The sequence below is a fragment of the Solanum verrucosum genome, unplaced genomic scaffold, assembly GCF_900185275.1.
Source record: "Solanum verrucosum unplaced genomic scaffold, falcon-dt-bn FXZP01000128.1, whole genome shotgun sequence".
NCBI classification, from domain to species: Eukaryota; Viridiplantae; Streptophyta; class Magnoliopsida; order Solanales; family Solanaceae; genus Solanum; species Solanum verrucosum.
Window position 1 is genome coordinate 1,991,835 of NW_026020327.1, and position 13,379 is coordinate 2,005,213.

General features: G+C 36.6%; 2 protein-coding genes across 3 annotated transcripts in view; both read left to right on the forward strand.

Moving 5' to 3' along the window:
- Nucleotides 1-13,379, forward strand: part of LOC125835792 (GDSL esterase/lipase At5g33370-like) — a 233,433-nt gene that overhangs the window by 159,323 nt on the left and 60,731 nt on the right. The window lies entirely within an intron of this gene.
- Nucleotides 1,401-12,682, forward strand: LOC125835774 (homeobox-DDT domain protein RLT3). 2 transcript variants are annotated; one of them, XR_007443424.1, is made up of 17 exons: nt 1,401-1,661; nt 2,207-2,265; nt 2,383-2,679; nt 2,810-2,866; nt 2,983-3,232; nt 3,510-3,610; nt 3,901-3,987; nt 4,139-4,270; nt 6,245-6,385; nt 7,497-7,619; nt 7,729-8,172; nt 8,757-9,173; nt 9,273-9,869; nt 11,107-11,211; nt 11,421-11,632; nt 11,852-11,945; nt 12,174-12,682. XR_007443424.1 is itself a non-coding variant. In XM_049514874.1 (16 exons), the coding sequence occupies exons 1-15, from the start codon at nt 1,439-1,441 to the stop codon at nt 11,628-11,630; spliced, it is 3,243 nt and encodes a 1,080-aa protein (XP_049370831.1). In that variant the 5' UTR covers nt 1,401-1,438; the 3' UTR covers nt 11,631-11,632; nt 12,174-12,682. The 2 variants fall into 2 exon arrangements, 1 of the variants encoding a protein (XP_049370831.1); XM_049514874.1 differs by lacking the exon at nt 11,852-11,945.

The window sequence follows — 13,379 nt, forward strand, 5'->3', positions numbered from 1 at the left end:
CACCCCTACCGCCTTCCTATAATTTAGACTTCTTCCTATATATTTTAGGTTTAAAAATCTATAATTAAAGTCTATGATATATATTAATGAACTTGACAAATTTAGATTCTCCTACGTATTAATTTTTTTTTACCATATATTAATAATAATAATTTGAAAAAATAGCAGTAAACGGCAATTTTATCTACGGTGATATCTATTAGCAAAGGATAAAAAAATCAATTAATATTTTTAGATAAATATTTATAAGGACCTTCATGCTATCCGGGCTTATTTGGTATAACAAATAAGGAATAATTATTCTTAAATTAATTTTAGGATGAGTTTATTTTATGTTTGATTGAGATAAAATTTCAAAACAACTTATCTCGAGATCGTAGTGTTGTTTTTATTCCACAACAACAACAACGTATCAAATGAACTCTCACTAAGTGAGATTCGAGGAGGGTATATTGTACACATACATTATCTTTACATCATGTAGATAGAGAAGTTGTTTCCGAAAGACCCTCGGCTCAAGTGCATCACACTCAATTAAAAGAAGAAGAAAACAATGAATAAATCATAATCATTAATAAGAAAAGCAGTGAAAAGTGCACAAGAAAAAACAACATATGACAAGAATTACAAGAATACAACTAGTATTGCGACATACACTACAATTACAATAACATACTACGAAGTACTAACAAACCTAAAGCTTAGCAAGGCAATACAACCCTCCACCCCTACTATCCTTCCACCCTAATACACGACTTCTACTTTATCTGGAGTCAGGACTTTAGTAATATTAAGCTACACCATGTCCTGTCTAATCACCCAGCCGCAATACTTCTTCGACCTACCTCAACCCCTCCTTATATCCCCTACATCCAGTTTCTCGCACCTCCTCACTGGAGCATTAGCACACTTCCTCTCCACATGCTCAAATCGTTTCAGTCTGCCATAAATGTCACTTCCACCTTCGACATATAAAAGCGAAATATAACAAATCATGAAATAACTAATCTCAATTGAGAGTTGATAGATAACTTGTTCCCCATCCAAACGAGCCCTTAAAGTATGTATATATATATAATATAAAAATAAAGTATAATGGAAATAAAAATATATTTTGTGTTCTCCTCAAACCGGAGTCACGTGTTAAACCGAATTTAGCCTAGACGTGGTTCATTACTGACCCCGGTTCCACTTCAGGATATTTTTTAATAGAAACTCAAAAAAAGTAAAAAAATAAAAAATTAAATTAAAATTTAAAAATCAAATAAAATAAAAAATATCCTGAAGCATTAAACCCAAAACCCTACATTTGTTAAACCCTTTGTCATCTTCTTCATCTTCCATTTTTCTCAAAGAAACTCACTTACAGTTAAAAAAAAGGAACAATATGGGGTCTTTAATGGCTAATTGAGCTTAATTTTGATTTTTTTTTAAAATTATGGCGGCTAAGAAGAAGAAGCAAAATCAAATTTCAAAGAAGAGTGGTAAAAAGAAGCAGCAACAGCAGCAGTTTTTGAGTGAAGATGATTATCGACATAGACTTCAAGAGGGTTTGTATTCACCTGATTATATACTGGCTAAAATTTTCAGAAAAGATGGTCCTACACTTGGTGATGAATTTGATCTTCTTCCTTCAAATGCTTTTTCTAGCCATAAGAAAGGTAAATTTTTTTTGTTGTAATCATTTCATATTTTGAGTGAATTTTGTACCTAAGGGTGTGTTTTAGTGGTTAATTAAGTGGGTTTAGAATTATCAGGTCTCAGGTTTAAATTTGAGTGGAAGACAAAAAAATGATAGGTGATTTCTTCTTATTTGTTGTAGCTTTGGTGGAATTAGTTGTTGAGATGCGCGAAAGCTGGCAAAAGTTTAATTTTCCCGAGTGAATTTTTGTGAAGGAAAGTGGGTTTGAGTGTTGATTGTCCAGGTGGTAGTAGTTCTGTATATGGCTGTGTTTCATTTCTAGCTCTGGTCAGAAGTACTCCCCTATGGTTAGGGACTTGAATGGAAGTCTTTTATAAGTAATTGAGTCCATGGATGTGCATTACCACTGACTATGGGTTCAGACTAGACTTAGTGTAGATTTGTATAACACTCATATGAACTGTATCTGTGTGTAGAAATAGACAGACATGATAAAATTTAGTATTAATGTCAGTTACTGTGTCTGTATGCTTGCTGTGCTAAATCTTGTTCTTCCACGATCAGGTTCCAGAATTTCTGGTCAAGCTAGACAAGAAAACCAAGGAGCGACTAAGAGGAGAAAGGTAGGCATGATAGGTTCTGGGAAAAATCATCACAACCTCTACGTGCTCAATATGAACACTTAAATCTTTTCAGTTTGTTCATATTTTCTCTTTGTATTTTACCTTTTTCTTCACCAGGTTTCTGTGCCTGCTACCATGCATTGCCGAGCTTTATGTGAAAGTAATCCTCCTGTGAAGAAGCATGGTACTGGTAAAGGTCTGATAACAAAACACGTTTCGGTGAAAAAGCATAGCGCTGGTAAACGTTTAATGACTGAGAAGAGTGCTACTCTTAGAAATCATGGTATGGGGAAGGGTTTGATGACAGTTTGGCGGGCAACAAATCCTCACGCTGGAGACATCCCCAGTGGTGTTGGTTTTGGAGAGAGTGCTGAAGAGAGAAAGAAGAAGTTGCTGCAGCGACAGTCTATTTTGGTTGAGCCTCATGCCATGCCTTTGATATTTACTTCGCAATTTGTAGTACATGCATGATACATGTCTTCCAAGTTCCCTTTCTGATTCTTTGGCATAGGTTGGTAATTGCTAGCTGAACTTCTGTGTGCAGAGAAAAATAGAAAAGAAATTGCAGGATAAGAAGAAGATTGGTGTGAAATGCAGAAAGGTAATATTCTGGCTAATGCTGAAAAGCTACTACTATTAGTGGTTGGAGTTGCTTTTTTTCTTCTTTTTGATATGTAGTGGTTGTAGTAATTCTACTGTGGCATTTCATAATTGCAGGCAGAGAATAAAAGGATTGAAAAGCAGAAGATGCCTCGTAAGGAAAAATGTGAACTTGCGCTGGAATGGAGCAAGTGCCAAGAAGGATTACCTATCAAAAAAAGGAAGTGCCAACACGAGTTTACTCAGTTGGGGTCGCTAGTGGATGATGAGGAACTTGAGTTAATGGAGTTGGAAGCAGGACCTAACTCATTGACATGCTGTACACACTTTGCAAGCAATGGACTTCGTGGATGTTCACTTTGCAAAGGTAAGAATAAGACCCCCTATTTTTTCCTATCCTCTTTGCAAATGTTAGTTAATTGCTTTATGTTTATTTTATCCGTCATAAAAAAAATGTCTATTTTATCCTCTATTTCTTTATTTTGTTAGTTGTTTTTTTCTTTTTCTTCTTTTAACCTTACTTCTATGGTCTAATTGCTTGTTTTAGATGTTTAAGTTATATTACAAGATTAACCAGTCATCAATTTGCTGTGAAGTATACAGATTTACAATCTATGTCTAACAAAGTTCCTTTAATTCTCTAGGTTTACTTCCAAAGTTTCCTCCCAATTCAGTAATAATGAAGCTGCCTCTCTATGAGCGACCATGGGATTCCTCTCCAGAGCTCGCCAAGAAACTGTTCAAGGTACTTGGGAAATAATATTCTTTGCTGAGTCTGATAATGTTAATACAAATAAAGAATATAATATTGGATTGTCATGGTTAGTGCTCAATTGGTATACCTCATTGTTAATGTTCTGTTTGTTAAGAGGATGTAGTTCTCTTGTTCTCAATAAATTTGCACAAAGATGATCTGTAAAAACGGTGAAGCATTTTGCATTTTGATGCTTTTCTCACATAACCTCACCTTTTTTTCCTATATAATTTTTTTATATTAAAAAAAGCATATGGGCTAATATGCAGTTTATTTTGCAGGTCTTCCACTTTCTTTGTACTTATGCTGCAAGAATTGATATCTGTTCCTTTACAATTGATGAGTTTGCACAAGCATTTCATGAAAAAGTAAGTTCAGCTCTGTACTAGTTATTCTCCATCATTCGCTTTTGAGACCTGATAGCTGCTTCTAAAGATGCCGATCACTTGCCTATTTCGATTTGATTCTTGTTGCTTTCAGATCACTTACCAGTTTTGATTTGATTCTTGTTGCTTTCAGGATTCCTTGATCCTTGGACAAGTTCATTTAGCCTTTCTCAGGCTTCTTTTGGCAGATGTTGAAATTCAGCTTAACAAGGGATTCATTCATCAAGCAAGCAGAAGTTGCAATTTCTTGGGATTGGTTCACTCAGTGAGTGTACATGCATTCAGATCCATTTTTCAGTTTAATAGGCTTTTGCATATTAGCATAGGGTTGAGTCTTCAAGAAGCAGCTGTGAGACAATTTATGTACTGCAATTTGTATGTATTCGCTATTAGGCTAGTGCTTCCTGGAACTTCAAACTGAATATGGCTTATTTATTTCATCATTATAACTTTGCTACAAAGGAGGTTACATTACTTAGGTAGGGCAATAGAAAAAATAGAAGATAAGGGAGAGAAAACAATGATGCTTCAGGGGATGAAAACCAAAAGCGGAAGGAATCTAAAATATGTGAAAATGTAACAAAAGAGAACTTGACCATGTTATGGTCATCCTACAAATTGTGCAGGGTTATTCCCTGACAAACACCCTAACCACATAAGTTTCTACAAAGTATCCTGGAGCATATTAGTATGAATTTTGCTTGTACTGTTGAACCACTTTGGGGAGTTGACATGAGTTATACTTTACTGAAAATGGGAATAAAAAATAGTCATGGTCGGGCCTATAATCTTAAATTCTTCAGGAAGTGCATGAAGGTAGAAGGTCCTTAATAATATCACAAAAAGAAATAATAGGAAATTTAGAGGTCCTATATTTACCTTTTACATAAGCTGGAGTTGTGAAGAAAATATCTTCCAAACAGTTCTAATATGAGTTACTAACTCTATTCAGAAAGTTAAAGAAAATTGCATTAACATGTTGTTTTTTTGGTGTAAAGAAGATGGTATAGAAGAAGTAGAACAGTTGGTAGATTTCCTAGGATCTATGTAATTATGGTTTTTTTTAGCTTGTAACTTTTTGGAGGTAGCCAGCATACCCTTAATGCTGAAGAATACAACTTTAACTTTATAAAAAAAAAAACAGTTCTTCTAATATGAGACTCGGACAATAATTTTTTTTCTCAAGGATCACTATACTCCCTCTGTCCATCTTTACTTGTCCATGTTTGACTTGACACACTCCTTAAGAAATAATAAATAGAGGGGTAATTTTACTATATCACCCCTATTAAATATGAGTCATCTAAATATTGAATAATGAATAGTATTTAATAGTAAGGATAAAATAGACACAAAATGGTAAATTATTCATTGATTTCATATATTGACAAGTATTGTTTGACATCCAAAAATAGTATAGTGGACAAATAAAGATGGACAGAGGGAGTACAATGTTTGTTTTTCCTTTTTAGTGGGAAGACGGAACTAGCTATTAGCAAAGTAAAATGCAGTGGTACCAAACATTTATGATCCTTGCTTATATATTTCCCCAAGAAAGAAGGAAAAAAAAAAGGAAAGAAATCCTTGCTAAAATATGTCTTTTTTGTTGGAACTAAGAAAAACATAGGTATATACAATACTCAGAGTTTGATATGGGTCTTATATCATTATGTTAGCTAGTCTTTGCTTTTCCAAAGTGTCCTACTAGTGCAATATGCTTAATGGAAAATACTGAATACTATGTCTGGTTTGGAGAGTTGAGTACCAGAAAAGTCCTAACAGTTTGGTTTGGAGAGTTCAGCACCAGAAAAGTCCTATAATTATCACGAAGTACCACAAACCCCAAAGACATCTGAAATCTCTATCAGGGAGTACACAGCTACCCTATGCCATAAGCACCAGTGGTGTTATCAACATATTAAAAAAGTTCTGCTTCTCTGTTGTATCAACTAACAACGTTTGCATGTTCTACATGCGACCTCCCTCTATGCATTCTACTGATGCTTTTCTTCCACAATCACTATGGTAACACTAGTGTCCTGAGATTATTGATCTTGGATATGATAGGATGTAATTGGTTACTAATCTCTTCCCCTTGAGAGGATATATGCTGTTTGATTATCTATATGCTCGTCTATTCTGCTGACAAACTTCCGTTCATCACTGTTTTCTCTTTAAAATCTTCTTGTCTATTAAAGTATGCTATTCTGAAAGAGGAAACATTCATCTATTTTGACAGATTGAACATGAAGAATTTAGTCTGGAACTCTGGATTAGTTCTCTCAATGCCTTAACATGGACAGAGATACTACGGCAAGTCTTGGTTGCTGCTGGTTTTGGGTCCAAACGTGGTAGAGTACCTGGAGAGGCTCTCTGCAAGGTACTGCAATTTCTGGCTACTGATTTAATTTTAGTCTTGCATCTTTGATATGTCAGTGGCTATAAGTTATTCTTTAATGTTTTTGTTACTGGATATTTAAAGACTTTGTGATATGTCAGTGGTCATATTTCACTATAAGAAATAAATTGTTGGGAATGTTGAGTCTTCATTCCTCATTGATTCTGTATTTTTCTTTTGTAATTGCTTTGATATGCGTTACTTGAGCAGAGGATCTCTTAGAAACAACCTCTCTACCTCCACAAGGTAGTAGAGGTAAGGCCTGTGTAAGGCAGAAACTTCACTCGCTGAGGAAAGAAAATCAGGAATTTTTGGTGCTACTCCTTTATCTTTTCTCCATGTGGTTTTGGAGAACATCCTCTTATCGTGATTAATTGGTCACAGCCCCCCTGCCTCCACATCCCTCCCCACAGACCCCACCTGAGGGATTTCACTGGGTTGTTGTTGAATGCTGAGTCTTCTTCACCGGGCACTGAAGTGGACACGTACTGTAATTACTTATCTAATTCAACTATCTCCAGAAAGCACCCTACAAACACATCCTAGGGCTGTTTGGAAGGACACCTTGGGATTGAATGTGGATGTAACTGGGTATAATTAAACAGTTTTGATATGTTTCTTTGGCCAAGTAACTACTTGGTCAGCATGGAATTGGGTGTTTCTGTGGGGAACAATTACATTCTCCATTTTTTATTTACTTTACCAGAATACACACACGCATAGTACTTTCCAACGTGGTGCTTCCTTTCCAGGTACTAGTATTTTGCAACTCCTCATAGTGGTCCTCCTGTTTTTACTTTTTTCTTATTGCATATGCAGATTGCAGTACACTAGTACTAGTACTTTGTAGGTTGGTGTTTGAGTGATGGTGAGGAACGCAGTGACTTGCTATGCTATTATTATCTTTTTTTTTTATCAGTTTCTATATTTTAATATTGATTTTCTTGATAAAAGCCTTAAATCATACGACAGATCTAATACTGCGATAAGCCTATAGCTGTCATCCTTCAGTAGAGTGTCTTGGAGGAAGTTTTGCTGTTTGATTCATGACGTTACTCTGTGATTCTCATTTTCTTTGTTTCGTGTTTCTTAGGAACGTAGTTTGATGACCAAGTATGGGTTAACCCGTGGTACACTGAAGGGTGAACTTTTTAGCATTCTGCTAATTAAAGGAACTGATGGAATAAAAGTTCATGAGCTGGCAAAACTTCAATCTGTAAGTGGATGTGAATCCCGGTACTTACTATTAGTATTATCATTTACTACTGCCTCCTTTACACCATAAAATGCTTTGGTTAATGAATCTTTTTCCTTTTGTCTTGAAGATTCTTGAATTGAATCTGGCAGCGACAACCATTCAGCTAGAAGATTTAATAAGCTCAACCCTTTCTAGTGACATTACCTTGTTTGAAAAGATTTCATCTTCAGGGTACCGTCTACGTATTAATCCTTCTTCACAGGAATCTGAAATTTGTTTCTCAGATTCCGAAGGAGATGACGCAGAGGTTATTAGTGGATACATCAGAGATAATTCAGAATGTGAGTCTCGCGAACTAGTTCGAGCTGAATCTGAACGGAGCTATCATCAGTTTGAAAATAGGAACAGTCTGTCAACAGTAAATACTGAAATTGATGAAAGCTACTCAGGAGAAGCATGGTTGTTAGGGCTGATGGAAGGTGAATATTCAGATCTGGGCATTGAGGAGAAGCTGAACGCCTTGGTGGCATTGGTTGATCTTCTTGTTGCTGCATCCAGCATCACTGAAAAGGTAAAATATTCAATATGAGTCCATTAGGTCCATTAAAGGAACTCTTCCCTCTAGGTTATCATGTCTTCAGGTTCTTCTGCCTTCCTATGTGCGTTTCTTGTTCACGGTGCTAAATTTACTTTTTAACACTTTATATTCATTTTACTGGCGCCAGACCAGAGCTAACTAACTTGTACTAGTAGGTGAAGTTCTAAAAAACTTCTGACCTGAAAGATAGACCTTGAAAATTGGTGGCAAAGAAGTTCCAACCCATCCCAGCATGTCTGTGAACAAATTTCCGGCACCGGCAGATACGTCGAATTGATGGTACTGCCAGAACCAACCTCGAGGATTGACATTCCAAGCACACCCCGAGCCTTTGAAGCTTCTTCCCCTGTTTCCGAGCATTTGATAGTACTACATTTTGACTAATAAAAAACATATTGCTATATTGTACGAGTATCACCATTCTTAGTGAACATATCACTATATTGCACGAGCCATTCTTTGTGCACTGACATATGGATAAAAAGAAGTGCATTTGTATGTCAGATCAGCTTTTTTTTTCTTTCTGCATTTTATTTAGTGACAAGTTTTGTCTGCAGGATCCGATGCCATCAGCTGTAGAATGTGCTCCTGCAACGATTCATCATGCTTCTGGTGGAAAAATAAAAAGGTCATCAGCAAAATCATCCTACTTGACTGGGCATGCACAAAGTCATAATGGGCAACTTAGTAATCAAGATCCAACAGTGTCACTGGAACTTCAGCCAGTTGACTCTTCAGTATCAATGTCAAAGCTCTGTGAGAAAAATAAGTCACCTAGGACTGCAAAGAATGCCAAAGAACTGAAAGCTGGGGATGAGTTGCACCCTATGCAGTCTATCTTCCTCGGTTCTGACCGTAGGTACAATAGATACTGGATTTTCTTGGGCCCTTGCAATGAACTTGATCCTGGGCACAGGAGGATTTATTTCGAATCTTCTGAAGATGGTCACTGGGAGGTGATTGATACTGAAGAGGTACTTTAGTATCACTTTGGCACTTCTATTTCTTATGTTAGTAGCATGCAACGACTTCCAACAAATGAACCTTTTCATGTATTTTTTATCTGGTTTCAGTCTTTATGCTCTTTGTCGGCTGCCTTGGACCGTAGAGGTATACGAGAGGCTCTTCTAGTTGCATCTCTGGAGAAACGGGAAACCTTCCTATGCCAAGCAATGTCAAATGTTCTGAATGATTCGGGAGATAGCCAATCACCTCGATGTGGAAGGAGCTTTTCTAGGGAAGATAGTTCATCATCTGCAATTTCTGATGTGGATAACTTAAGCCTTGTTGAAGTGCACAATGGTTCTATTGGTCCGATGGTGCCTGTAGGTAGGAAAGGAGAACATCAGCAAGACAAATGGAACATCGCTCAAGCTTTTGACACATGGATATGGAAATCATTCTATTGTAATCTTGCCGCTGTGAAACGTGGGAAAAGGTCTTATCTTGATTCACTTGCAAGGTGTGAACAATGTCATGATCTATACTGGAGGGATGAGAAGCACTGCAGGATTTGCCACACCACGTTTGAGCTTGATTTTGATCTTGAAGAAAAATATGCCATTCATACTGCAACATGCAGGCAGAACCTAGATCCTGACAAGTTATCAAAGCATAAAATTCTCCCATCAGAATTGCAGTCACTTAAAGCTGCAATACATGCAATTGAGGTGGGTAGTCATTCTAATGCTTTTACAGCTAGTATTACGTGTCCAAAATTTGATGTTCATTTACAAGTGTTTACTATTATGAAGTGCTCCATATAAACAAGAACCTTATAACTTGTATGATTTTGAGTGGTATGCATATCTTGTTTTATGTCAAAAAAAAAACCCTAAGAGTGATCCTTCAATGTTCTTAATAATCATACTAATTATAGCACACCTGTAGTTTAGTAGAGGCATGTTTCTATCAGGTGCTTGCATAGACTGTTCGCTTGTCTAAACGTCACATGCGTAACTTTGCAGCACACTATTGCATTCTTAACTACTTTAGATCATTTGGTTTTACATCTCTCATTATCCTGCACATCTATGTAGCTTATGTTGTGTTTATGATAACTTGATGAAAGTTTAGTTTGTTAGGATGCTGTAGATAACATCCTAGATGGTGAACTTCATAGAAAGTGGGTTGTTCTTTGACCAGTGACATGAATGCCTTTCTTTTTTGTCTTTTCGGTAAAATAATGATTGCATTGTGCTGTTGGGAAAGACTCCGTGTAGTGATATACAAGATGTAGAGAACCTACAATAAAATATGGTGCTCTACGAATAATGCCAATTCATCTTATGTTGAATGGGACTTCATGGGTGCACCAAGAATTTACAAGAACAAGTCTATCAAAAAAATTTACAAGAAAAGGGATTCCTTTATTTGTACAGAAGTTTATTCCACCACTCAAATGGTCCTCTTTGTAACTGTCCAAATTGTCCACATAGTAGCTAGACGAACTACTTTCCATGTCTTGCTTACTGCAATTTGGGCAGTTTTTGAATACTTATTCCAAAAGCAAGATAAGGTCCTTGGGGATGGTCTGGTGGTTGAAGCATGTTAGTAACGACCTCAAATCTCAGATTTGAATCCCAATTACACCGTTTGGTATGAGCCCATCAGCTCCAGCCTTGGGAAGCCGGATTACCTTTGCAACTTGTGCTTGTTGGCTTGACTAGCTGTCCAGTGGATTAGTCAAGGTGCGTGCAAGTGGCCCTGGACACCACTGATTGGAAAAAGAAAAATCAAGACTATTTTCAAATAGCTGAGTTGAAATTGAAAATAAGACTACCTGATAAGCACCTTCATACTCTTATAAAGTTATTTGTTCTATTAACTGCTGTGCCATTAACTTTCCAACTTATGTTTTTTCAATTAACAATCTGATATATGTATTTATCATTCATAACGCTGCAGTCAGTAATGCCAGAAGATGCCCTAATTGGTGCTTGGAGAAGATCTTCCCACAATCTTTGGATCAAAAGACTGCGCAGGGCTTCAACTTTATCAGAGATTTTACAGGTGACAAATGCCTGCCCGTCCTTCAGTATTTTTTGATAATTGGTCTCAATTTCCCAGGATTTGCATTTTGGAGAGTTCAAAAATAAAGATAGATCCATTGAGTCTATAGAAAAACCTTTCCAACTGCTTCTAGGTTTGACATTATTTTCATAGAAATTTGACCTAACAGGTCTCACATAAGTGGACTTCTATTTTGTAATATATCGTAGGTTCTTGCTGATTTTGTCACTGCTATCAATGAGGACTGGTTGTGTGAATCTGGTCATACTTTGGGATTGAATTATGACCCAGAAGAAATTATTGCAAGCTTTTCAAGCATGCCCCGGACTTCATCTGCAGTTGCATTTTGGTTGGTCAAGTTGGATGCCTTGATCGCACCCCACTTGGAAAGTGTGCCCATTAGCACCCTACAAGTCTAAAGGTGTGATACTTTCTTTTGTTTGATTAAGTTCCTACTTTTGTGTTGTTGCACTTTTCTCCCATAAATCATGAATCTGCTATTTATGTTTTGGGAGTTGGAAGGGGGGAAGGGTTTCCGGAGAAAGCTTCGTATAGTGTTTCTTTGGGTAACTATGTAGCTTCTTTGACCTGATTGAGAACATATTTATGCTAAAACTTGGCACAACTTGTCAATGTGCAGTGTGTGCTAGATCTAGCTAATTGAAGGGGTAAAGATCTATAAATAAATAATTAAATGAAAGGAGCCGAGAACACTGAAATCTTCAGGCAATGTGGTATGCTTTCTGTCATGCCCACTTAGGCTTGTTGTAAGTTTATCTTCTTTTGAAACTGTACAAGTAATGCCTCTCTCTTTTATCCCTCTAAGTAGTTCTTCACAAATTTATCTTCTCTACAGGTAAAAAATTCGTTTTGAATTATTACAACCCTTTCCTGCTGAATATTTGACGCAGTCGATCTTCACCGGTCGTCTGACACATGCTTGATATGCTTTGACATTTCAGGTAGGTTGTTTCAAACAGGTCAATATTCTTTAGTTTCCCGGATAAAGAATACATGGTTTGTATCAAAGTCAGATCCATCAAACTTCTTTGTGCCAAAATTAAGATACTTGGAGAGAAGGTTATTCCTATCATTATCCCTGACGGAATCATGCTGCTTATGGCTACAAGTGCAACAGAAAGCTTTATATGATTTTTTGGAAAGTAAAGCAGAAAATACGGCAGTTCAGCAATCGGTTTAACAACTGAAGCTGATATATGTACAATGTTATTTCCCGACATCCATTTTTGTTATCATCACTATACCTAGGATACATGAGTTCTTCTTGAATGTAAATAGTAGTGCAGGTTCTCTTCCTCATCTTCAATCTTCAACCCAATTTTGGTGTATTAGAACTCACTCTTGATTTCTTCACATGTATTAGCTCATTCCTTGTATGATAAAACTGTTATACAGGTTTCTCTTAGCGGCAATATAATAAAATTTAGTGGGGCAATTCGATGCCTTCGTTTCAGGTCCTCTTTTTATTCTTCCTTGGGTTTTTAGCCTGCTTATCAAAGAAAGACGGGTTTGACCGAGGCTGTTCAAACAGACATAGATTCAAATCTCTCTCTCTCTCTCATGTATGATCTTACTGAGTTGTTCTTCATTTCTTAATTCAATGTATTGGCTGCTTGGTTGCGTCTACTGTAATTGTCAAGGGAAGGACAAGCTGTTGTGAATGAGTCCGATCTTGGGAGTACAGGCGCGCTTGCATTATATGGTTTATATGGAAGGAAAGAAATGTAAGATGTTCTGAAGAAAGACGTACATCTATTCTGAAAATTAAGATGAACTGTATTTTATTCACTTTTGGTGTAAAGTATAGCTGTTCGAATATGCAGATAGCAGATTCACTGTTGAGACATCATAGAATCTTTGTAAAAAGAACAAGGACTCAACTTTGTTTTCTTTATTGAGCTGTGGTTCCAACATCTCCAATGATGTTTTATTAGGAATTTTCTCCAGAACTCATAGTCGCCAAGTTCTATCGTCGTATTCGTGAAGGAACCAAACATGGTCCATCCTGGTTATCACAGTACTCTTGAAGAAACAGATAAAAAAGTATGTATAGACTGTGAACAATTGTGTAAAATTGTAAAGAAGCTAACTCCATACATGTCCAGAAACTCAATACACTACAAACACTTGGATAGTTTCTATGGTAA

What these genes read in the sequence shown, in the direction of transcription:
- LOC125835774 (XM_049514874.1), top strand. Translation starts at nt 1,439, where the DNA reads ATGGCGGCTAAGAAGAAGAAGCAAAATCAAATTTCAAAGAAGAGTGGT. An exon ending in GAGCGACTAAGAGGAGAAAG is followed by an intron (nt 2,266 to 2,382) that starts GTAGGCATGATA and finishes TTTCTTCACCAG; the next exon opens with GTTTCTGTGCCTGCTACCAT. An exon ending in TGGATGTTCACTTTGCAAAG is followed by an intron (nt 3,233 to 3,509) that starts GTAAGAATAAGA and finishes TTAATTCTCTAG; the next exon opens with GTTTACTTCCAAAGTTTCCT.